This window comes from Oryx dammah, unplaced genomic scaffold, assembly GCF_014754425.2.
Source record: "Oryx dammah isolate SB20612 unplaced genomic scaffold, SCBI_Odam_1.1 HiC_scaffold_25, whole genome shotgun sequence".
In the NCBI taxonomy this organism is placed as follows: domain Eukaryota; kingdom Metazoa; phylum Chordata; class Mammalia; order Artiodactyla; family Bovidae; genus Oryx; species Oryx dammah.
In genome coordinates, this window is record NW_024070209.1 from 95,156,825 (window position 1) to 95,181,401 (window position 24,577).

Below are 24,577 nucleotides of genomic sequence, written 5' to 3' on the forward strand. Positions count from 1 at the left end.
TCTTGGGAAGAAAGATGCTAGAATGATGACATCTTTACTGGCTTACTAGCTGGAGGGAGAGGGATTAGGAAAAAGATGTTTGTCTAAAGGAGGAGGGAATCTGGCGGTCTTTGGGCAAGGGCCCCAGAGCAGCAGGCGGTTTTTCACCACTCCTTCTGGCAGCCATGCTGTCTCTGCAGGCCCCCGAGGCCTCACTGGGACGACAGGATGGTGGGACGGTAGGGGGTGGGGGTGAGCACGGCTTTCCTCCTTCCCTGCACCACTAGGCTCCCCCTTCTTGCTCAGCTGTAGGCTATGGAGCTGAAAGGAGGAGACCACGTAGAACGGCTGGATTCAACAAAACAATTACACAGCCCCGCGTAAACGAGGCCAGGTGGGATCCAGGCCCAGGTTTTGTTCTTTAGGCCCCTGTTTAGTCGGTTTCATCTCAAACACTGGAGCCACATTACAGACACTTGCTGGCCTTTAGATTTCTTACTGTTCCTTTTATTTGTTCCCAATTTAGCAGACACCCGAATCAAGGTGACTAACACAAATTGGGTGCTCCAAGTTACTGAGTTGGAAGCTATGCTACTGGGGTGCACGCTGGGTGGCTATATTCTAAACAGGCTCTGAAGGCGAGAACCAGCATCTTATAGCCTTCCCCAGGCAAAACAACAAATCCTTTCTTCCATGGAGGAGTATCAGTGTGATCTGTGTCCTTTCTGTCTTTTCATGGGACTGAAGTCCTAAAAATGATTAATCTAAAGGCTATCCTCAATTACTGAACTGCAAAAATATATATGCTACAATATACACTTGGACTGTATCAACTTTGGTAATTTAACCAGAGGCATGCCAGCCCAGCAGTGATCTCTTCCACAGCACCAGGAGGGGGTTTAATTACGAGCTGGTAGGTCATGCAGCTGCCAATAATCTGGAGGGTGTTGACACCTCTGGCATGATGGATATCTAAATCTAGTCTTCAGCTGCCACAGGAAATTCTCCAGCTCCCCTCGATCTGGCCAGGAAGGCAGGCAGGTCTGGGTCTGACTGGTCCAGCCCCCCAAACAGGCAGAGGAAGGGAGCACAAAGTGAAATGAGGGCTCTGGGGAGTGCAGATTCCTGGCAGGAAGCTGCCCCCAGCCCCGAGTCCCCATTGGGGGTGGCGGTGGAGGGGGCACTGAGGTCAGGAGCCGCTGTGAGCTCCTCCACTGCCATCAAGACTGAGCGGAAGAGGGGCCCGTGTCAGGCTCTTGGTACCACAACACAATCCTATTTGATTAAAAGAAATTTCTGGTAATGAATTAAAGAGACCCAAGGAAAAAAGGACACGGTGGCAATATATTCTCCTGGCACCCAGCACACAGAGGGGAAGCGGGGGGAAGAGAGAAAGGAGACATAAATAAAAGGCACTACTCACTGGGGCTTTTTTCTTCTGCAAGGTCACAGGCACAGAGCAGGTCAGAATCGATCGAGATGGGCTTCTGCTTAATCCAGAACTTGGTGCTGGCTTTCTGACTCGTGACAGGGTCTATCTCCACTTTGTCTCCAGAGATACCTGTAAGGCCGAGGCAAGGACAGAAGAGAAGCCACGAGAAGTATGAGGTGTAAGTGATTTCAGTGGAATCACCTGACCTGTTTTGTAAATCCTAAACTGAACGAGCATGAACTCTCTCTAGGGCTTCGGGGAATGCCATGGGCTTCTTAAGACAGATGTAAGGAGACTCCAAATGGCACAGAGAAGCCACCTGTCTGGCCTCCTGGGTGAGTGAGCCGGGGTCGGGGTGGGGAGAGGGGCAGCAGCCAAAATCCATATACGAAGGTATGATGAAGCCTTCCTTCTTGGAAATGATATAATATAGAGCTTACCTACACATCGTTAGTGAAATAAACGGTAAGGTAAGGTTCATCTAAACAATTCTCATCAGTGGTCTCTGCTGTGTTCTGTTGTAGAAGATCTGGGTTGGGCAGGCAGAGCTGTCAAATCACCTATGCCTAAGCAGTCAGGTTACCAATGAAGAGCTTCTGACCTGGAAAAATCTTCCACACCAAACATAGGAAGTTTCTCTCTCACTGAAGAACTCTCTGACACTAAGTAACTGTCCACAGCATATTTAAAGGAAGTCACAGGAGGACCACAAGGTGGTCCATGTAAAACCTTCCAAGCGCAAGGCTTCAGGCTGTGGAGGCACTGCTCCTCCACTAAGGGAGACAGCCCTGGGTATGCCCTTTATCCAACAAAGGCTTTCTAACAGGGAACCAGAATGTTAACTATGGGGACTTCAGCTTTCATTTTCAGAGCCCTGAGAGACATAACACATTGCGCAGTGACCGGGAGCAAAGCTGTTGGGAGAACCATGACAGCGTCAGGGAGGCGGGTGTCCTGGGACCACCTTGGAAACCACAGCAATGCTCTCCTGGATCTCCGAGCAGACGGTGCCCAGCCTGACACATAACATCTAGTCTAGAAGCTCTCTTTTCCCTTTTACTGAAAACTGAGGAATCTGTTCATGAAGTGAAACGAAATCCTTCAATATCCTTCCAGAGTGGGCCCCAGAAAGAATCTTAAAAGTAATTAATTTTTAAGCCACAGTTTCAAGGTCAGGGTCAAAGTGAGAACAAGCAAAATGAAGATATAAGAAACCGTTAAAATCACCGCATGTACATTCTGTAACAGAAAAGACAACCAGAGTTAACATATTTCATCCTATGGATCACGCTCAGGAATTTTAAACTATCACGTGAGAAAACTTGGTAGGCCAAAAGATAAGGCAGATAAAATAGCTACATTAAAAAACAAAAACCAAGAGACCACAATGACCAGTCAGACCAAATTTAAAATTAAAAAAGAACAGAAATACAAAATCCTAGTGATGAGTTGGCTATGCACTCCAATCATCTCCATTTTATTTTATGAATAAAGAAATCCCAGATAGCAGCCAGACAAAGGCAGGAGGCTGGAGAGACTACAGCACAGTATCACCTGCCGTATCTGAAGGAAACCCTGCAGTTCAGTTGCTTAATTCCCATCATTACCATGTGGTCTTAGGAAAAGATGAACAATTGGTATTTTTTTAATTAATCGAATGCCGGAATTTGTCATTAGGCATCTTTCAGGAATGCCATATTTCAATTAGGCATAATGTCATCAGCCCAATTGACTCTGGACGTTCAGGTCTAGATGATTTCAGGAGGGTGAGAATGTATCAGGAGACTGATTTTATTACATTTCACTTAAAATAGATTATGACTACCCAGTCACACTCTTCCCTCCAATTTGGTCATTAATTGTTAAAGATCTGGACATTTCTACAGTTCCCTGAAAGAAGAAAAGTACTTACACCACGATTGTTGGTTGTTAAGTGGCTCCCCCCTCCCTACCTTCCTCTGCTTCTTATTTTGACATTTATAAAAGTCAAAATGAGCAGAGCAAAATAAATGTGCATCTCTCTTCTGTGGAATAAACTCTGCCCCACATTCCTTCCTCAGAAAGGGAGGGGGACGATCATCATCAGAGAGACACAGCTTTAAAATTTTGTTCTACGGCCCTGCAACTCCTGAAGCCGTAGTCAGTCAATATTGTTAATGTAGCTTGTTAATTTGATAGGATTTGTCAGGTAACTCCACTGGAAAATTATATAAAACTGTTCCAGATGAAAAGATGATAGTGACATGAATTAAAGTGATAGAACAATAGTGGAATATAAACCAGAAATGACACCCAAAGTGGCTGTTGATTTATTGCCGTACTGAGTTTGGTTCTGGGCTCCCATGTATATTAGTGCTACAAATCTGGGTCCATTTAGCAGAGGGATGCGCATACATACATCACCAGCTCCTGCTCCAAGCCAAGGTCACTCCCCATTGCATCAATCTTTTCAACAGAGCCTACTTCACAAAGCAGGACTTTTGTAACCATCTCAGATGTAACAGACTCTCGTCCTCTTTCATCTTTCTTTTATCATGTAAAGTACACTTTAACTTCTATTATTTTTATCTGCAAATTGTTCCTGTAGAGTTCATCCATTATGGGCTGTATCTTAGCATCAGTAGCCTAAGCTCTGTTCCACCACGAGAACACTTTCCCAAACACACCCTTTCCTGGGGTTAGTGTGCAGTCACCATTCACCAAGGGGAAACCCCAAGTCTGTGGTTTGGGGATGAAGATGTGGGAGTTGAATGCATTAGGATCAAGACAGGCAGGCAGGTGGAACACCACTGAAACAAGCGGTGTATTTCAAAACAGCTGCATGGAAATCAGATTTTTTCTGAATCAAATCACATTTTCCCAGTGACTTCTAGTTTCAGAGATACTTTATCTTCATTTTGGATTGATCTGTAATTGGCAGGGGCTCCCAACACTTTAGTTTTAACTTTCTCTGCCCTGCAGGCTTTCAGTCAAGCAGTTAATGATCTGTAAAACACTTGCCTGCCTAGAGGAGTCACTATTTAAAGAAGCCTGTAGGGGAATCTCTCCTGATGGGAAAAATCCTTTTCTACATTAAATAATCTCCCTCTCCTTGAGATGTGTGTGAGTCTGGCTTCTTAAAGCGGGGCACACGGCCTCACAGGACCCTGCTCGCTCCTGCCGGACAAGCGGCAGCACCATCGGAGCCCACTTTACTGAGCACACCCAGCCTCCACTGCGGAATTCAGCCTGAAGCAAACAGACCTCTTGGGCCCGGCCTGGAGCTGAAAGGACAAGGCAGCCTGGTGGAGAGGAGAGCAGGTGTTTCCCTCTACTTTATAGATGAGGAACTTGAAACCATGGGGAGAAGACGTAACTTGCCCAAGTTCACACAGCTGCTAAGGGGCAGAGCCAGAACGGGAAGAAAGCCAGGTAACCTGGTTCCAGAGCATGTCCTCTCAGCCCCAGCATTATTCCCCCAGAACTGTGTGAGGTGCTGTAACCCGTGCTAGGAGAGGGGAAGGTGCTGGTCTAAGGCTGGGGAGTGTTTAAGTGGGAAAGTGGTGTTCATACCCAGAGCCATCTGGGTCCCGTGTGTGGGACTTACCCCATTGCTCCTCACCCAGTCTTTAGTCTTCTCTCTCCATTTTTCACCAAGGAATAAATAACATTCAAATGTGCCAATAAATCGGAGAAGGCAATGGCAACCCACTCCAGTGTTCTTGCCTGGAGAATCCCAGGGACGGGGGAGCCTGGTGGGCTGCCGTCTATGGGGTCGCGGAGTTGGACACGACTGAAGTGACTTAGCAGCAGCAGCCAATAAATGCACACCTTTAATTTTGTTCATATGTGGCAAACTGAAGCATGAAGTTCTATCAATATTCTTCCGTTCAACCACTGAGCACGGTTCTGATTTCCTTGGCGAAAGTTTTTGGGTCACGTCTCTGAAGAAAAGGGCTTCCTTGGTGGCTCCGCTGGTAAAGAATCTGCCTGCACTGCAGGAGACCCAGGTTCAATTCCTGGGTCGGGAAGATCCCCTGGAGCAGGAAATGCCAACCCACTCCAGTATTCTTGTCTGGAGAACCTCATGGACAGAGGAGCCTTGCGGGCTACAGTCCACGGGGTCACACAGAGTCAGTCGGACATAACTGAATGACTAACAATTTCACTTTCTTCTGAAGGAAAGGCAGAGGCACTCCTCGAAGTGTCGTTTATGCATGATTAACAGGCAAGTCAAATGATAAATATATGCCCAAGAAAAGAAGGGAAAGCTGGTTTCTATTAAGTTTACATTTCTCTAACTTAAATGGCCAACAATAGAGGACTACTTAAGACAACCATGTCGGAATACAATGCAACCATGAAAAAATATGTATAAAAAAAGCTCTGATTTGGAAAAATTCTTATAAGGCTAGGTGAAAAGGACAGGGAAAATATTTACAGAAAAGGGGTCAAAAGGATATGCTTCATTGGTTAAGCCAACTCTGGCCAGTGGAAATTTCACCAAAATAAAAACAAACATCATTTTAAAAGTTGACTTTTTTGGTGGGGGTTGGTTTCTACTTTAGAATTCAGAAAATGAAAGTGAAGACGTTCAGTCGTGTCCGACTCTTTGCGACCCCATGGACGGTAGCCTACCAGGCTCCGCGGTTCATGGGATTTTCCAGGCAAGAATACTGGAGTGGGCTCCTGTTTCCTTCTCCAGGGGATCTTCCCAACCCAGGGATCGAACCCGGGTCTCCTGCATTGCGGACAGACGCTTTACCGTCTGAGCCACCCAATTTTTAAAACATGAGAGGAAAGGAGTATGTTAAATTCTATAACTGGTAATGATGAGAAGTGATCCTAAATTGGAGACGACCTCCCCCGAGCAGTCCTCTGGTACCCATAGGGCTGCAAACGCGGGTGCCACTCTGACCGACGGTGCCTGGGAGGCTCAACTCCAGCAGGCTTGGCCAGTGAGGAGGAAGACAGGACGCAGGCTGGCCCGAAGCGGCTAGGGCTGGCCCCTTCCCTCGGAAACAAGGGAGGCCATTTGTCTCCTTTACCAGCTCTCTTCCCCAACCCACTTATCCAAAGCCATCCGTCATGACCTTTTCATGTTCCCACTTCTGACAGCTTCCAGATACAGTGAGTCAAACTTCACTGGGAGCAAACTATCACACCAACTGTCAAAGCAGAAAACACTGCCTGATTGCTGTCCTACATCAACGCCAGCGTATAAATCCTTCCTTAACAAGACAGCTCAAAATAAACAAAAATGCAACTCTAAGGTATATACAACTCTCTGGGGAGACTATTTGTCCAAGGCCTTAGAGTTATCGCCAGGAGACCTATGTCTGTTTTAGCTAACTGAAAGATTTCCCTACGAGGAAATTAGCCCTATGCGTTACTTCTGCTAACACAGACTGGGCCCCTACCCTGGACAACCTTTGTGCTGGGTCATTTCATGTGTAGCAACTTACCACAAGCTCAGCATATCTCTATCAGGAAGGCAGGAGCAGCCCAGTTTGTATTTCAAGGCAGTGGCATAGAGGTTAGGGACAGGGAACTCTGGAGTCAGACATTCCTGATCCTGACTTTGGGGATCAGCTTCCCTATTTTCTAATGCTGTGATTTTGGGAAACTTGCTAAAAACTGGCAATAATAGAATCCACCTCATGGGCTTGTTATAAGGATTGAATGAAATAAGACTTGTAAAAGTGTCAGCAATAGTGCTTAATCCATAGCTAGTGGCCTTCCCTAGTGGCTCAGATGGTAAAGAATCTGCTTGCAATGCACAAGATACCAGTTTGATCCCTGGGTCGGGAAGACTCCCTGGAGAAGGGAATGGCTACCCACTCCAGTATTCTTGCCTGGAGAATCCCATGGGCAGAGGAACCTGGTGGGCTACAGTCCTTGCAGTTGGGCATGACTGAGCAATTCACATACACAGGGGCAGCTACTACTGCTTCTCATGACTGCTGTTATCTGGAGTCAGGCACTAGGCTAAGGGATGTGACACAGATCAAGAGATGATGGTCAGGACACTGAGTGCGAGCTTGGAGAGTCACGGGAGGGATATGAACAAGGGACCTGGCAGGCTCTAGTCTGGGGTGAGGGTCGGGGGTGATTCTCTTGGGGAGCCACTCTATACCCCAGTATGAGAAGCACCAGAATCCAGAATGACTGTCCAATTTTGGAGACCAGTGCTCTCAACCCCATGAATCCTGGCAATAGCCTCCTATCCCCAAGAGGGCAAACTTCTTGCTGGCAACCTCCAAGAGTTCAATTCAAAATCAGGAAGAATATTTTCACACCTGAAGTTGTGGAAACCCTGGTGCTAGGGAACCCCTGCCCTGCATGGTCTCCAGGTCATTAATCTGGAGATCTTGATCTGCTGATGTTATCCTGGGCAAAGTGGCAGTCTCCCTTGGTGAGCCTGAGCTTCCTCCCTTGTAAAATGGGGAAACAGTACCAACTTCCAGGGTATTATGAAGGTAGAATGGCCTAAGCATATAGAAAAGAGCAGAGTGCCTGGGACATTATAAGGGCTCAACTGGTATCAGAATTACTACTAAAAATGACCGTGGAAAGGAGAAATGACATACTTGCCCAGGGTGACTCATGTTAGTAAGCAGCGACGTCGGGGCTGAAGCCCGGGACTATGGGACTGAGTCCATGTGTTCTGACCCCTCAGCTGTTCCCTACTGTCCCAGAGGGGCATGCATGATTCTTAGAAGGCACAGCCCTACTCAGGGCACGCTTAAAATGCCCTTCCAAGAAGCTGAAACACCAGTTTGGCAAAAATTAGGGCATTTAACATTCCACACCTCAGTGTATTTCCCGAGTTACTGTTTATTTGCTCAGACATCATGAGGTGTGGTTCATTCATCAATTTCCTACAACCGTGAGTCTGAGACTACAAAAGCCCCACCACTGTTAAATCCCAGAGTCGCTTTTCACACAGTTCTGCAATCCTCTTGTCTTCCGGTTACCTATAGCCTGCGAAAGCCTGGAAAAGCCCCCTGGGAGGGCCACTGAACAACTCCTTGCCAGAGTGGATTTTGCTAAATCTATATAGCAATCGATAGCATCCACAGAGCAGGCAGGGAAGTCTTTGAAACTTTTCTGAATTTACACACAGGATCAGATACACAGGCTGTTTGGGTTTAATGAGACCTGACAGATCACCCAGTCCGGGACTTTCATTCTCCATACAAAGAAATTGAGGCTCAGGGCTGGGATATGCCTTGTCTGATGTCACCCATTAATGACAGAGCTACAACATAATTCATATACCCAAACGAATAAGCTGGGGCTTAAAAAGACCCAGTATATCTCACTATGCACTTTTATAATGGTCAAATGCATTGCAGTACAAAATGCACAGTCTCCGACAATTTATCAGGGATCCAAAATGAGATCAGTAGAACCTTACATTCTTGAGATCAAGTGGATCACTGGTTCTGTTAAGTGGATAAACATCCCCAAACCACTTGGGATCCAGAGCTAAATGCGGCCAGTTTCAATGTATGACCAGTTAGAGACTTGGGGACAAGTCTGCTATACTTGACTAGACCATTACCCTTGGAATGCAAACTCAGAGGTGGCCTGACCATGAATGAGACCATGTCTGTACAGAACTCAGTATGGTGCTCAGCACAAGGCGCTTACTAAACAAGACCTTGGACTATTTAATCTCAGTAACACCCATCCTTGGATGAGGGCGAAATTCTCGCTGTAGAGAAGGCAGTTGCAAAGATTTTATACTGGGGAAGTTAGGTTCCCAAACTAAATATTCTCCTGGTAAATACATGGTTTCCAGGGGGTGTTAGTGGTAAAGAACCTGCCTGCCAATGCTCATTCCCTGGGTGGGGAAGATCCCCTGGAGGAAGGCATGGCAACCCACTCCAGTATTCTTGCCTGGAGAATCCCTTGGATAGAGGAGCCTGGTGGGCTACAGTCCAAAGAACTGCAGAGAGTCAGACACGACTGAAGCGACTTAGCAACTATACCTCAGGTGAACTCAAATGTGAGGAAGCAGTAATGTTGTTTCTTAAGAGAATTTATAACTAATCACCTGCAGAATGAGGAAACAGATCTTCCCCATACTCAGTACACTGGTGGAGCTCAAGTGCCCAGGATGAGGAAGTGGTACAAAGAATTTGGAACCTTGGTCAACTTTCACCTATCGGATTCCCATTAATTTTCATTATGCCAGTGGTTATCCACTTTTTCCAGTTCTTAGTTCTTTCTTAGCCATCTGAGGAGCCTGGCACATTGTCATTAGTAATCCTGGATTACCCAGTAGGGATTCTCAAAAGAGAAGATCTGGGAGTGGAAAGGAAAGCATACAGTTAGAAAAAGTCCCTCGAGTTTCTGACATTTTCCGTCAGGAGATTTTCCCTTGACTTGATCATTGCATTAAGCACTAATGTGGTAAAGACATTTTTTGGAGGAAGTCTTGATAGTGTCTGTCTTGCTACTTCACAGGTTCACTAGGATTTGTTAAATTCTGTTCCAACTTTTGGTTCAGAAGATGTTGCCGCAGTAGGAAGAGAATCATCATTTAATACTAGAATTTGTTACTAGCTTATTGTTACAAGTACTTAGAGCGTTAGAATTTGCATTCTCAAATGACTCAGTGGATCCAGGGATCTTGGAGCTAAGCACAATGGATGTCTCCCCATGAACATTTTTAGTGTCTCTACACGGAGAAGGGTTATCTCCTTAGTATTCAATCTGAGATGGAAACATGGAAGGAAGACCAGGCCGTTTTTAAGACCACACATTTCAGGACTGTGTCATTACTTGAACTATACTCCATAGGTACTCCAGTGGAAAGTAACAGGGATGCCCTGTTACTACTTTTAGTGTGAGAGTGAGCCTGAGGAGTAATAAGCCCAGGCCACAGATACAGATTTCACTCAGGCAGTCCTGTGTTATAATGTGTTTCTTAAGTTTGCATGCTATGTATTAAAAGTAGCACTGTGATAAGGTCTTCTCTTGAGGGCTGGCTTGTCGGTACTGACCAATGGATTAAATAACGGCAACAGATAGCAAACATGCTGCCTCTCGTCATGCTCTGGCCCAGGGCAGACATTTTTAATCAATCACCGAGTTGACGTTGCTCTCAGATGCAGCTTGAGATGCTACCTCAGCGCGATACTCCGGGCAGCCATTACAAACCTGATTGGAGGTGGTTTAAGACGAAGTCCTCTTTGCTTCTCTAAGGTATGTGCTACTGCACTTGATACTTCTGTTAACAAACTACTGTGATCACAAGTGTTATGATTATGCCTATGGACTGTTTTATGAAGAGAGAATGGACGTAACCATGGAAACTTTTGGTAGAGGTTATTTTATAATCTTACACAATAATCTCATGGATGGAATTCATGGTATATTGTATGTTCAGTACTATATTCTTTTAGTGATATGGAGATGGTCAATACTGACAATTGAGAAGGTGAAGGGCTCAAGTTAGCACAAGCGGCATGACTATCATAACACTTCTCAGCCTGAGACCCTGTGCTGGGAAAACCAGGCTGACCTGCCCAATCAGTAAAAACAAGCCTTGGACAAAGAGATAAAGGGCAAGAAAGTCCTTTGAATACTGTGAGACTGCATTTCCCAAACCACACAATTAAGAGGAGATTCTGAGCCAAAAGATCTGGGACGAGGCCAGGAGTTGGTGATTCTGATACACGGTCATGGTAGGAACTGCTGCTTTAGGGTACCATGTAAATGAAAGGCCTTCCCTGTCTTGATTCTTACATGGGTTTATTGGCAGCCCCTTGGCTGGTGTGTCATAATTAATTCAGTTTCTGTAGACCAGCTAACAAGAACTTATTGATACTATACCATGGGCTTCTTAGATCATGGCTGGCATTCGCCATCTGATCCTTTTCTTTTTTTAACTTTTTGACCACACCATGTGGCAAACACGATCTTAGTTCCCCAACCAGGGATGGAACCTCTGCCCTCTGCAGTGGAGGCTCAGAGTCTTAACCATTGGACCATCAAGGAAGTCTACCTTTTGACGCTTATAGAGTCAATTTCCCTAAACTTACTTCAACCTGCTACCCAACCTTGGGATGTTTGGGTAGCAACCATGTCTTAGCAACCCACTCCAGTATTCTTGCCTGGAAAATCCCATGGATGGAGGAGCCTGGTGGGCTGCAGTCCATGGGGTCGCTACAAGTTGGGCACAACTGAGCGACTTCACTTTCACTTTTCACTTTCCTGCACTGGAGAAGGAAATGGCAACCCACTACAGTATTCTTGCCTGGAGAATCCCAGGGACAGGGGAGTCTGGTGGGCTTCCGTCTATGGTGTCGCACAGAGTCGGACACGACTGAAGCGACTTAGCAGCAGCAGCATGTCTTAGTGCCTGATCCTGTGGTCAAGCACATAAGAGGTCAAGTTAATGGGAAAAAAATCTCAACTTGGTATAAGTTCAAGCAAGGTCTACACTTAAAGGGCACCTGTGCTTTGAGGCTCACCACAGAAGGGGAGCAGACAAGATGAAAAAAGTCCAAAAGGTTTTGGGAAATATAGGAACAGTCAGGCATGATGGGTTTGTCTGGTGAGTTTTCTGGGCTGGTAGAGCAAGGATGGCAAACAGATTTCAGCCTAAGAACCAACACCAACTGATTGGTGGGCGCTGCTTCTGGGCAGTGTTGGAAAGGATTCTGGGGTCAGGTCTGTGCCCAGAGGGAAGAGGTGCCGTGATTGGTCAACAGTGCGAATGGAGGAGGGACTAGCAGCACACACGCTACCCTAACACTGCCCTCCAGGTGCTAGGGGAGGGAGAAGGGTGAAGGATGCACAGAATGTTTGGAATGGGCCAACTACAAGTAGTCACTTCCTTGGTGAAGGGACACTATTAATGACCGAGGCGTCTGTCATGTGATGGACTGGACTGAGTGTATGGGATTGAGTTTCAGTCCCAGTTCTGCCCCTGGGATGGATATCCTACTGTGTATGTGATGACTGAGGGGGAGGGCAAGACAGTACTTGTTAAGTAACAGCTAAGTGCCAGTAAGCACTAAGTGCTTTATATACATCACAGGATTTCGCTAACTCCTCCAAATGTCAGTTTTCTGTCATGAAATGGGAATAGCATTGTCAATGTGTTGGGTCAGTTAAACAGGGTAAAGGGGTGAAAGTTCATTGTATACCATACGTTGTTATAGGAATAGAGTATTGGTGCAAGGAGGATCTGCTTTCAAGGAATGATCCTGTGGTTAGCCAGAGGCCTCAGCCTCAGACAGTCTTGGGTTCTGATCTCAGCTTCACTACTTACTAGATTTCCCCTACACCCCACTTTTCTCACATAAAAAAACAGAGATAATATCAGTACTATCTAATAAAGTCCCATGATCACAGGAGACAATGCATGCAATTATGGCCAGCAGAGCGCCTGGCATATAGCAACCATTTGATAAATGATATCTGCTTTTAAAAATTATAGAGCTTCCCTTGTGGCTCAGCTGGTAAAGAATCTCCCTGCAATGTAGGAGACCTGGGTTCGATCCCTGGGTTGGGAAGATTCCCCTGGAGAAGGGAAAGGCTACCCAATCCAGTATTCTGGCCTGGAGAATTCCATGGGCGGTATAGTCCATGGGGTCGCAAAGAGTCAGGTGTGACTGAGTGACTTTCACTTCACTTTAAAAATTATAATTTTTCTTGTTAATATTATTTAAAAAGATTAGATTGTTGCCCCACATTTCATGAATGGCCTCCAATAAAGTTTTTCATTCACATAAAAGTCTGGTGGAAAGTCGTTTGAATCTGGGGTCTTGCAGATCAAAATCTGAGTCTCTTATCCCCTGACTTCTGCAGAAACAAGTGGCAGATGGTAAAACTGGAGCATCGGTCCCTGCTCCTCGATCGGGAGGCAGGCCGCTGTGACGGCACTGTGGAGCCCGGGGATGCCGAGCCGCGGCAACATGTTCTCAGGTACCACTCACTCAGAGCGCACGGCTGGTCTTCTCCGGGATCGGCAGCACTGGGGGTGACTGCCGCACACAGACACTTACCGCTTAGGACTTGCCACAGAGGGCAAGTGAAATCTCTGCTCTGACTGACACAGGATGGACGAGCGGAGGAGACCATCCATCAGTGTCAGGAAAGATCTGAAGCACCTGGCTAGTCAGTTGAAATAAAATAAATTATTTACTGATCTCAGAATCCAGCTGCTCACTTGACTGCTCATAAAGAGTGTGTGCTGCCCTGAACTTCGCAGTTGATTCTGTTTCAGAAAGGAAGAATTTCCGGACTGATGTGTGCAGCCTTTTGTTGTTGATGTGAGAATGAGAGGGTGTTACCATTTGCTTTCCAAGGAGGAAGTGTGTATCTGAATTCATGTGCATGGGAACAGGAAGTGGACTTATTCACTGCATGATACAGTACTCATTGGCATGGCTATCCGACTGTCACAAAATCACTGTACTTAAGATTAATGAAGCTTTTGTTTACAATGCTAAAGACTAAATTTAGATTCATAATGGAAACAAATGCTGATACCTATTTTAGAAGTGCCTCAGTTGTGACTCTCCACCAGAGGGTGCTACGGGTGTCACTGGAAACATCCAGAGCTGACCGCAACCAGCTTCCCAGTCATCCTCCTTCTGAGAACCAATGCTCTAGAGAGATACTTGGGTTACCAGCATCAGCCACACACCTACTTGACAAGTCCACACCATGACCTTGCCAACAGAAAGTGAAAATGAAAGTCAATCCCTCGTGTCCAGCTCTTTGTGACCCCATGGACGGTACAGTCCATGGAATTCTCCAGGCCAGATTACTAGAGTGGGTAGCTTTTCCCTTCTCCAGGGCATCTTCCCAACCCAGGGATCGAACCCAGGTCTCCCGCATTGCGAGCAGATTCTTTACCAGCTGAGCCACAGGGAGGCCCCTTGCCAGTAGAGCCACTACCTAATCTGAGTGATCTGGTTAAATACTTTCAAGATGGTGGACCAGGAGAGAAAGGAACAAATAAAATAAACATTAAAGACAAGGATAACACTAAGATAAACTCCTGTAGGCCACTTTCACACATAGTCTTGAAAGGTAAACATTACAATTCCCACTTCATAAATGACAAACATGAAGACTGAAAGAGGAAGGAACTTGTCTAAGCTTAGGCTGCAGGTGAGCAGTAAAGCTGGGATTCAAACCCACTGTTCCCTGCAGACTTGGGTGTCTGGGCACAGATCCTTTTGTGAACTTTTCCCTTTGAATGAATATACAGATCAGAATCTGATGAATTCAACTTTGGCTTTTACCCTTCAGAAAAAATTTTGGGAAAGAAGTCCACACTATTGGTTATCTTTCCAAGGCACTGCTTTCCACCTGGGGAAAGAGCAGGCATGGGTTTGCTGATTATGCTCGCCTGGGAGAATCCCTGCCTTGTACCCTGGCCCTCTATCTCGACTGCAGTCAGGCTAGTTACTGGGCTTCTTAAAGTTAGAACCACTCAGAAAAAGCGACCTTCTGTTACTGGGAAAGAACTGCAGGCAAGCACGAACAATGTATGAGTAGCACTTTTATCTTCGCAAACTTTTAACTGAGGATATACAAACAGAAAGTGCATAAATCCTAAGGCTATATAAAACCTGACTTTCCCACCAAGTCTACAGAAATCATGTAATTGGCACCCGGACCAAGAAACAGAACTTTCCCAGCACCCCAGATGCTCCCTCTCCAGTCACTGCAGTCTCTCCAGTCCTGGATAACCACTGTCATTACGTCTACAGAGTATCCTTGTGTATTTTTGAACATTATTATATAGATGGAACCGGTACAGCGTGTACTTTCACCCCCTTTCTGGCTTGTTTTTGAGCAGCCTCATTATTTTTACTTCTATGAGAGATACCAGAAAAAGCACCTTTAGGAAGAAAAATACTGAAGAACTTTATGTTTTAACAATCAACATTAAATAAGCCTTTTGTACCATTTTGGAGGTTTTCTGTGAGGAGGGATAAAGAGGTCTACAGAGCAGGAAAAAAGATGGGTTCTGTGTGTTCTGATTCTAAGATACTGGTGCTAATTTCACTATTTAGTCTGCCATAATCACCATCATCTTAGAAGCCGATGTTTACTGAGCACTTGCTATGTGCCAGGGCCTTTCTAAGCATTCCACGTGTGATAAGACATTTGGTCCCCATAATAACCCCATCTGTGAGACAGAGACTATCACCTTCATCTTACAAAGGAGGAGACTGTAGCTTTGCATCACTTGCCTGTGTTGATACAGCTAATGAGTGAGTCAGGGATTGAACCGAGACTTCTAACTCTTGAGTCTGTTCTCCAAGCTTCCCCTCTGTTCCATCTCCACTAATAGATCTTACTTAAGAGGGTCTACCAACTGCCAGGCCTTGGCTAAGCTCGATGGAGTATCTGACTTGTTCCCCACAATAATCCTAAGAAGCTGGCACACTCACATTCCCATTTAAACAGAACAGAATTGAGGCTCAGAAAGATTAAGACATTGCCTAATATGGCTGGTTGTTGACAGAGTCACAATTTAAACTAGATGTGATTCCAATGCTCATCTCTTAATTATTAAGCTACTGACAGCTTACTTCAAGCTCCTGTCAGTCAAGCTGGTAAGAGATATTTGAGAGATTTTTGAGACTTATTTCAAATTAGCCGGACTAATGCCCATGTAAGAAAAGGTTTTATTATGAGACACATATGAAACCTTTGTGAGAAATAGAACATTCATGAGTCTTTAGAGTTAGAATTCAAGCTTTCTCCCTTTACACATGAAGTAAAGGATGCCCAGGAAGGGGTGCTGTGGCTGAGGTCCCAGCAGAGCCAGGGAAGAGGCCAGCTCCCTGACTGAGAAAGCATGGTACCCGTACCCATTGTCCCCCTCCCGTCGTCCTCGGATAGGAAACGGGGGCACTCACATTAGCCAGACCAGGATTTTTCCCTGAAACCACCTGCGGTGTGAGTGTGGGCATGAGACGTCACCTCTCTGCACCTCATCTATTTCATACCTTCTCTGCCGATGGAGACAGTAAAGCACCTACATTTTAGGTAGGTTAGTAACACGTGTGCAGCACTCACACGTGAGGACACCTCTGGGTAACGGCCATGAGGAGGAGGATGGTGTGGTGTTCACATCACGCTGACAACCACGGCACTCTTTCTACTCCTGTCAGGTTTAAGTCGTAATAGAAATTCAGTGCTTTGTGGAAACAAATTAACCCCACATATTAAATGAATTTTAGTTCCAGATTATCTGGTGAGGATCCAAATATAGCTTCTGAGATCATTTAAAAAAGCCTCCTGAATAAAGGCATGAATGAATAGCAATGAATTCACGGAATGAGAGCAGGCAAGTGGCGATGTTACAAAGCAGTTCTAAGAGGAGGATGTGAGAAAATTACAGAATGGAAATTATGGAACTCCACAGAAGTCAATCAGTTTGAAAAGAGTCTCAAGCTAGTTCTATTGCTAATCTTCTGCTTCATAAAAAAGAAGACAGAGCACTCAGGTGGCAAAAAGGAGCGTCTTTAAATTTCATTGTTTCAACATGTGCTCTGAAAACAAACCACTGCTCATCACTCAGGCCACACAAAGCGGCAGGCGGTTTCTCTCCCCATTTCGACTCTGACCACTTACAGAAAGTCCGTCATCTGTCCATGCGCTTACCTAACTGGACGTCGGTCGTGAAGCGGAGTCTGTGGATCATGCTGACTTTGAATGACTTGTAGTGGTGGCTGCTCAACATATCCTGTACTGTAGCTATGTCAATCTGCGAATCCTCCTCGAAAACCCCGTCTGCCCTTGAACCTGGGGAGGAAAAAGCAGTTTAACACATAAAGATACATGAGGCTTGGCAAATGGTGTCTGCTTTAAAATGCTTTGGGATAAATTAAAATAATATGGGCTATTTAATTTGGAAAAGAAAAGGCTGAGCGATGACTTAATAATGCCATTCCAGTAAACAGAGAACGGTAACATATTAATCACTCAACAATTAATTCCACAAACACTGCCTTGTTCTACGGCAGCCCCTTGGCAGGGCAGCAGCCATACAGAGGGCAGAAAAACCCCTGCTCACCAGAGCTCTGTCTCCACAAGAGTAAGTCAAAGTCACAAAAACACGGTTACTCAGATTCTTGAATCTTTTTTTTTAATAATTTTCCTGATCATAAGAGTAATCCATGCTCCTTGAAGAATCTTTGTCCTTTCCAAGATTCTCAAACCGTCTGTTTATCAGCTCCGTGTCCCCTGGCCCACAGCTTCCACTGGTTTAGTTACGAGCCTGCTTACACCCAGATGGCTGTGGCAGTCTCCTCAGTGGCCTCCTGGCCATCAGGCTCCTCAGCAATCCAGCTCCTACAGGACTTTCCAGTTTGTCTTTCTAAAGCTTTGATCAGTTATTCACTCATCAAACGTCTAGTCAGAGCTTTGTGCATACCAAATACTCAGATACTGGGAACAAATAAGAACACTGGAGCTCAGAAATCCTCCCTGGCTTCCCAAGGCCTCCTGAATCAAGCACACTCTTTTCAGTCAAGCAATCAAGGCTGTCCAGTCTTACAGAAACAAAAACTTCCCACTTGTCACTTTTCACACACACCTTCTCTAAGCAATTCTCAAACTCCTCAGACTATGTACAGATTCAGGTTTCTCCACTTCTGGGCCTTTGCTCATGTGGTACCCTTGGCCTAGAACATCCCTTCTGTCAGAACTCTGCCCAGGCTAGTCAGACTCCAGCTCTCCCTGAATTCCACAGCAGCTGGTTTATACTGGACTCTGGAGCCAGGAAGACCTGGGCTCAACTTCTGGCTCTGTTGCCAAGAATAATGCTGGACATGTGACTATTTCTCTGCACCCTAGAATCCGCCATCCATAGAATATCAAAATGTATTGAAAGAATCTAACATACAATACATGTAATAAATAGCAGCCATGGTTATTTTTATTCTCTTGTCACAGTGGATCACGTTCAGCCTTGCACTAGAATTGTTGACTGGTTGCTCTTAAACTGGGAGCTTTGTGAGGATCAGTGAAGTTTCTTATTCATCTCTACATCTTCTCCTGCAAGCAGGACAGACAACTGGCATGCTCTCATTAAGTTTTGCTAAACAAATAAATCAATAATAATGATGATAGCTATTAATAGTACAAGGGAGTACTCATGCATCAGGCATGGCGCTGAGTACTTCATACATGCATTCAAGTCTCAAGACAACCTGGCAGGTAGTTCCTAGAATTTTCATATCATACAGATGAAGAAGCCAAGGCTTTGGAACTCCTGTCACCCCCCCACTCCCAAGTCTGGAATGTGGTCCTCTGCATGCGCAGCTGCTGAGGGGAGGACGCACCTGTCTAGAAAAGGCCAACAGAGTGGGGCGCCCGAGGCCTTGGGATGAGAACCCAGAGCTGGGTCCACAGGAAACTGAGAGAACTCCTTGGTACAGGGTTGGAGGGATGTAAAACTCTAGGGTTGGGCATAAAACTGGAAAATTCTATTATGCCTGCCAATTACATGCTTTCCTTTTCACAGTTATTGTTTACAGGGCAAGCTTTTAAGTCAAAGCTGGCTTCTGATGCCTTCACATTGAACTGATTTATTAGGAACTGGATGTTCTATTTCCAAACATGACAACTCTTCCCAGCCTAGACCCTCCTAGCACCTACAATGACGTGCTCCCCTCAGAAAGGCTGTAGCCTCACCAGTCACTGGATGCCTGGGACATGGTCCACATTCTGCCTTCTCTGCCCAGTCACCCTTCTCCCCTTTCGGCTCCCTCCTGGCCTGTGTCTCCAGGCCTCCTCCCCATCCCTTTGATGAGCTTAGCTCAAGCGACACTCCAAGGAACCCTGAGTCTAGCTCAGCTCCTCCTGTCACTGCACCCTGCATTCCCCTTCAGGTTATTTATCACAGATAGTAATCGCCCATCTCTGCCATTAGACTGTAACCCCAAGAGCAGAGACAGAGTGATTGCTTTATTAAACACCATCGCCCAGACCTTGCTAGTGCTACCACATACAGAATAAAGCAGGAGCTCAACAGCAACCTACTGGATGAATAGCAAGCACTACATCCTCAGGATCGGAGAGGTTTCGTGACTTAGCCAACGTCACATTGCTAAGGCGGGCGCAGTGGCATTCAGCCTTTGCCCTGCCCCCTTTCTCTGGAACACTTGTGATTTCAGATAGAGATGCTGCGATCATACGATTTCCTTAGTAATATCCACATTCCAAGCCAAGAGGAGAAATTAAGGTATTGAATAGTTATTCACTTTCTCTAAATATACCTTTTACTAAAACAGAACTGCCAAGATGTGTTTATTTCTATTTTAGAACTCCTAAATTGAGAATTCTGGAGAAATACTAAAATCCTTTCATGTTTTAAATCACTGAAAGCCATCTTTTCTGAGAAAAATGCCATTATTAGATACAATCTAGCTCAAGAATTTCTGTTTTCTTTACTAATTAGTATTTTCTAAATATTGCAGGTATTTGATTTGAAAGAGGTAACAGTCCATTTATGCTAAAATGCCAATTATTTTTTTAAAAAAACATACTTGAGTTTTACATTTTATGATGTTGGATTAAAACCAATTTAAAAATTACTATAACGTGACATATAATTTTTTACTGAGCAATTTCAATGCCAGCTGCTAATAAAGCATCTTAGCTGTAAATGATAATTCAGATGCTTTTAGATAAAGTGGTGCATAAATATGGCTAGAAATTGATTTAGCTTCTTGCAGAAGCTACTGAAGAATGACACATTTTGTTTAATACACCAGCTAATGTAGTCCTAAAAGCTCAAACAAGTGCCAGTTTTCATCCTAAATTTGCTGTGGGAGATTAATGAAAACTTTATATTTTGCTGAAATGTTAATAATGGGCAGATGAGATGATAGGATTTTAGTAGAGGTCTTAAAGCTATGGAATAACCAGTAGGGCTTGTCAATTTCCTCATATTAATTTTGTTCAAGACGCAGATAGCTGGAGCTGGCTCAATGCACTAATGCTTCTCGCATTGACCTTCTACTCTCTGACAGTGTAAATTCATATCCCATTTGGGGGTTTAAGTCCTCTTGATACCTGGGTGAGTTCTGAGCCTGGCCCTGGCTGACAAGGGGCATGTTTTCTTTTATGATCAGAAGGGTAACTGCATTGGAGAAGTGGAGAAGGAAGGAACAGTCCTGCACTCACCTCTGACACGTGCCACTCTGACACGTGCCACTCAGGTTTATCTGCTGAATGAGAACAGCCTCTGGTCTTGGAACTCTGGTGCCACTTCTCAAAGTAGGCTCAGGAGTGCCTGTGCTTGGAGGGGGCATGTGTGTGTGTACAGATCAGTCAGCCATGCAACTTGTAACTACTGTCCCCGTGCCTGCAGAGTGCTGGACTGGGAAGGGACACTTTTGAGAAGAAGGCAGGGTTCGTGATCTTCAGGAGCTTACAAACTCACTACAGAGTACCAAGAAAACACGCCAAGGCAGAGAGAAGTCCCCAGGGGTGAACGTGACAGACACATCATCTGAAGGCACCCATCTGAAGCAGACTGCGGCATCAAAAGCAAGTTTGGGCTTTTTTTTTTTTTAAACCAGACAAGTTCTGACTTTGCATGTACACCTTTACTGTCTGGATCCTTCTGGAAAGGCGTGAGTCCAACCACACATGAAAGATGTCTGGCACTGCACCATGTGCATATTAAAAGATACTACTGTACGATCAACTTCACATTTCAAAACCACTTCTGTTAAGAAAAGACATTTTTATCTACTCGAAGTAAAAAAAAATAGAACCTGAATATGTTAAAAATAAACATTAAAAAACCACTCCCCAAACTGTTAATTTAATTGAAATATAACCCTTTGGTATTTTGTTAAATTAGCAATTAAAAAGGTCACAAGCAATTAAATGAAACAAAAGCCACACTGTGTTCATCTACATTAATGCTGAACTGGGTCTCCTCGTGAATGACAAGATAAATTGTAATGGTGCCTTCAAAGACTTCACAATGCATTTTGTCAGAGTCGGGAGTGTTCACGTCTCTATGTGCCATGGATTACCATAATGTATTGTGTCAAAACGCTCAGGCTGCAATAACTCAAAGATGTATTGTGATAGATCAAATTTTGGGGTGGGGCCTAAAAGTGACTTGAGCACCAGAGCTCAAATGGACTGACAACAGGCTCTGGAAGGATGACAGAGAGTACTTTTAAGACACAGAAAGCACTGAGGGACAAGCAGAAAATCTGAGAGAGGAAGGAGCTGAGGTAAGGAACCAGAAAAGAGGAAACAAGGAGCAGCACTTGTCTCAAAGGCAAAACCAGGCCGGGGAAGAAGGGGCAAAAGGAAGGGGAGAGGAGGAGGTGAAGGAAGAGCGAGGGGGCGAGAGCACGAGGGCTAGGGTGTGGCCTCGGCAACACCGCGAAGGGGGTTCGGCATCACTGCAAAGAGCCCGGAACGCTGCGTTCAGAGGCACAGAGTCAAACCGAGCTCTGGCACTGAGGGTCCGGAGCGGGCCAGAAGTTTGCCCAAGGTTCCACTGTTGGGAAGAGACAGAGCTGGGATGGATCTATCAAGACCCCTGCCCCTTCTTCCCAAGTCACCACGCTCCTACGAGCAGTAGCAAGGACAGGGACTAAGGTGTGGGTAACTGTCACCTCTAAGTCAGCTCAGGGCCCCAGGCATGGTGAAGGAAGTCACGGGGGGCAGGGGCAGAGGTGGGTCTATAACCTCAATACTGTTTTCATAATAATGACAGTAAGACATGATTTGCCCTTTTACATCTATTATCTTGCAAGTGCACAAAGTAATAAGTTCACTGATAATGTTCTGATTCCACATTGCAACCAACCTTTAAGTAACTACCACTTGAGTTTTGGTAGAATAACAAAAATTCATATGTACCCTTATTGAAAAGGCTATTGAAATACTCCCCTTTTCCAACAATGGATCTATGTTAGCCAAATTTTCTGTGACTATTTCAACCAAAATAATGTGTTGTAGCAGACTGAATGCAGAAGTAGGTATGAAAATCCTGGTGTCTTCCAAGCCAAACACTACAGCAATTTGCAGAAACAGAAAACAGTTGCCCATTGGTTCAGAAGATTAGTCAATAACTTATCTTCCTGATGGTACAAAAATAAATGCTTTTCAGAGAAAGGAAAAAAAAAAAACACCAAGCCAAAATAAAACAGTGCTGCTCTTATCATTACATTTTTATAAGAAAATATTTTTATTAAAATAAATTTTAATAAACATGTTACTTATGTTAACACATAATGGATTTACCATTTTTTTAATGGATTCATAAATCATTTAAAATCTTTCAGTTTTTAATTCCTCATAAAGAGATATAACCCAATAAACAAGAGCTCTTTGGGGGTCTCAATAATTTTTAAGCATATAAAGAGGTCCTGAGACCAAAAAGTTTGGGAATTGCTGCCTGTATTCGTTCTCACACCACGTCTTCATTGTCCCTGGACACCCACCTGGACAACCATGATGGGCAACAAAAGTGCAAGTACAGCTCCGTACCTGTGTTATATCCCTGACAACAACCGCAAACAGAAAGCCCGTACACACACTGTTAGAGTAACAGGCTTCCTGCCAGGTGTCAGATCAAGGCTAATTACAACTAATATTGTTTAAGAAGCGTTTTCATATACTACATGATTTCACTGGAGCTGAGGGAGATACTCAGAGGCAGTACACACATAACTTTCTTTCAGACAAATGAGCACTAATGATTAAATTAAAGCTCAGATGAACTTGATGTACGCCTCCAGCAGATGTCTTATGTTCCTGGACACAAACTACATGGAACATCAAACTTCATTTTATGATTCAATGAGTCTCAGGTCAAGTCTAAAAGGCCTCATCTAGTTAGAAGTTAAAGCAACTTCTATCTTTCACCTCCAAAAAGATCCATGCCAACTTTAGGGCTCAACCGAAGTTCAGTGGCCTTTGCCACGTCCTTATCTGTGGGCTTCCCTGGTGGCTCAGATGGTAAGGAATCTGTCTGCAATGTGGGAGACCTGGGTTCGATCCCTGGGTTGGAAAGATCCCCTGGAGAAGGGAATGGCAACCCACTCCAGTATTCCTGCCTGGAGAATCCCATGCACAGAAGTGTCTGGTGGGCTACAGTCTATGGGGCAGCAGACAGCTGGACACGATCGAGTGACCAAGCAGCAGAGTAGTTCATATGTACACTCTCTGTAGCAGGATGGCCCTGGTGGCCCCTCCTCCCAGTCACGCAGCACCAACCATGTGCCAGAAGCCGTGCTAGTGCTTTGGGGACACGGGAGGATGGCAGCAGGGTTCACACCTGGCTGGTGCAAAGAGGCTATGAAGGTGAGTCGTGCAAAATAAAATGGTGTGGGTGGGGGGGACAAGTCTTCAGAGAGAGGCACTATCATCTCAGGACCTGGCATGCAGTAAACGACTGTTGTGCAAATGACGGAAGAGTAAACAAACCACCTTCTGCCCCATTCTATCTTGTAGCCTTATTGCTACTCCCCAGATAGAACAATGCCGGCTTCAGCCAAACTGGATTTTGTTCCAGTTACACCACCTGGCCAGAATGTCCTTTCCACTCTAAAATTTATACACTTAGAGGTCTAATCCACATGGAGTCTTTTCCTGCTCTTTTCCCTGAAATCCTGTCTCCCTTTGCTGAAGGCTTTCATGATAAGTGTCTTACATGATAAGTATCTGGACTCCCTTCTGGACTATGGGCTCCTTGAGGGCAAGAACATTCCATCCTGTAGAGCGCAGAATAGATGCTCAATAAATGCTGTTGGTGGCCTGAATGAGGTTGATGTCACACATTAACCACAGCAGTATCTGAGTTGCACACCATCCCGTGTGTTTTACCTCGGTTACTAGAACCTGGCACACCAATCCTACTTTTCCATTCAGACGCCTTACGAGACAGGGACCCTGCCTCAACAACAACTCCAGTGGCAACGAACGTTTACTGAGCGCTTACTATATGGCAGATACTATGCTTGGCACTTAGATTATCTCACTTCATTTTCTCAATGCTCCTTTAAGCTGGCTAACAGTCTCCTCCTTGCCCAAGTGAGAAAAACAGGCTCAGAAAGCCATCCTGCTAGTAGAGTCATACAACTAACATCGGCTGGAGTTAGGACAGGAACCCAGGCCTAACTGCAAAAATGTGCCCCAAACCACCACATAACCCGTTGG

General features: G+C 45.1%; 1 protein-coding gene across 12 annotated transcripts in view; it reads right to left on the bottom strand.

Annotated features, from left to right (window-relative positions):
* Nucleotides 1–24,577, bottom strand: part of MAPKAP1 (MAPK associated protein 1) — a 237,831-nt gene that overhangs the window by 27,940 nt on the left and 185,314 nt on the right. For all 12 annotated transcript variants that reach the window (XM_040225126.1, XM_040225134.1, XM_040225128.1 and 9 more), the window contains 2 exons: nt 17,042–17,182; nt 1,403–1,540 (listed from right to left, as the gene is read on the bottom strand). In XM_040225126.1, the coding sequence (XP_040081060.1) occupies nt 1,403–1,540; nt 17,042–17,182 (279 nt within the window). The remainder of the gene's footprint in view (nt 1–1,402; nt 1,541–17,041; nt 17,183–24,577) is intronic.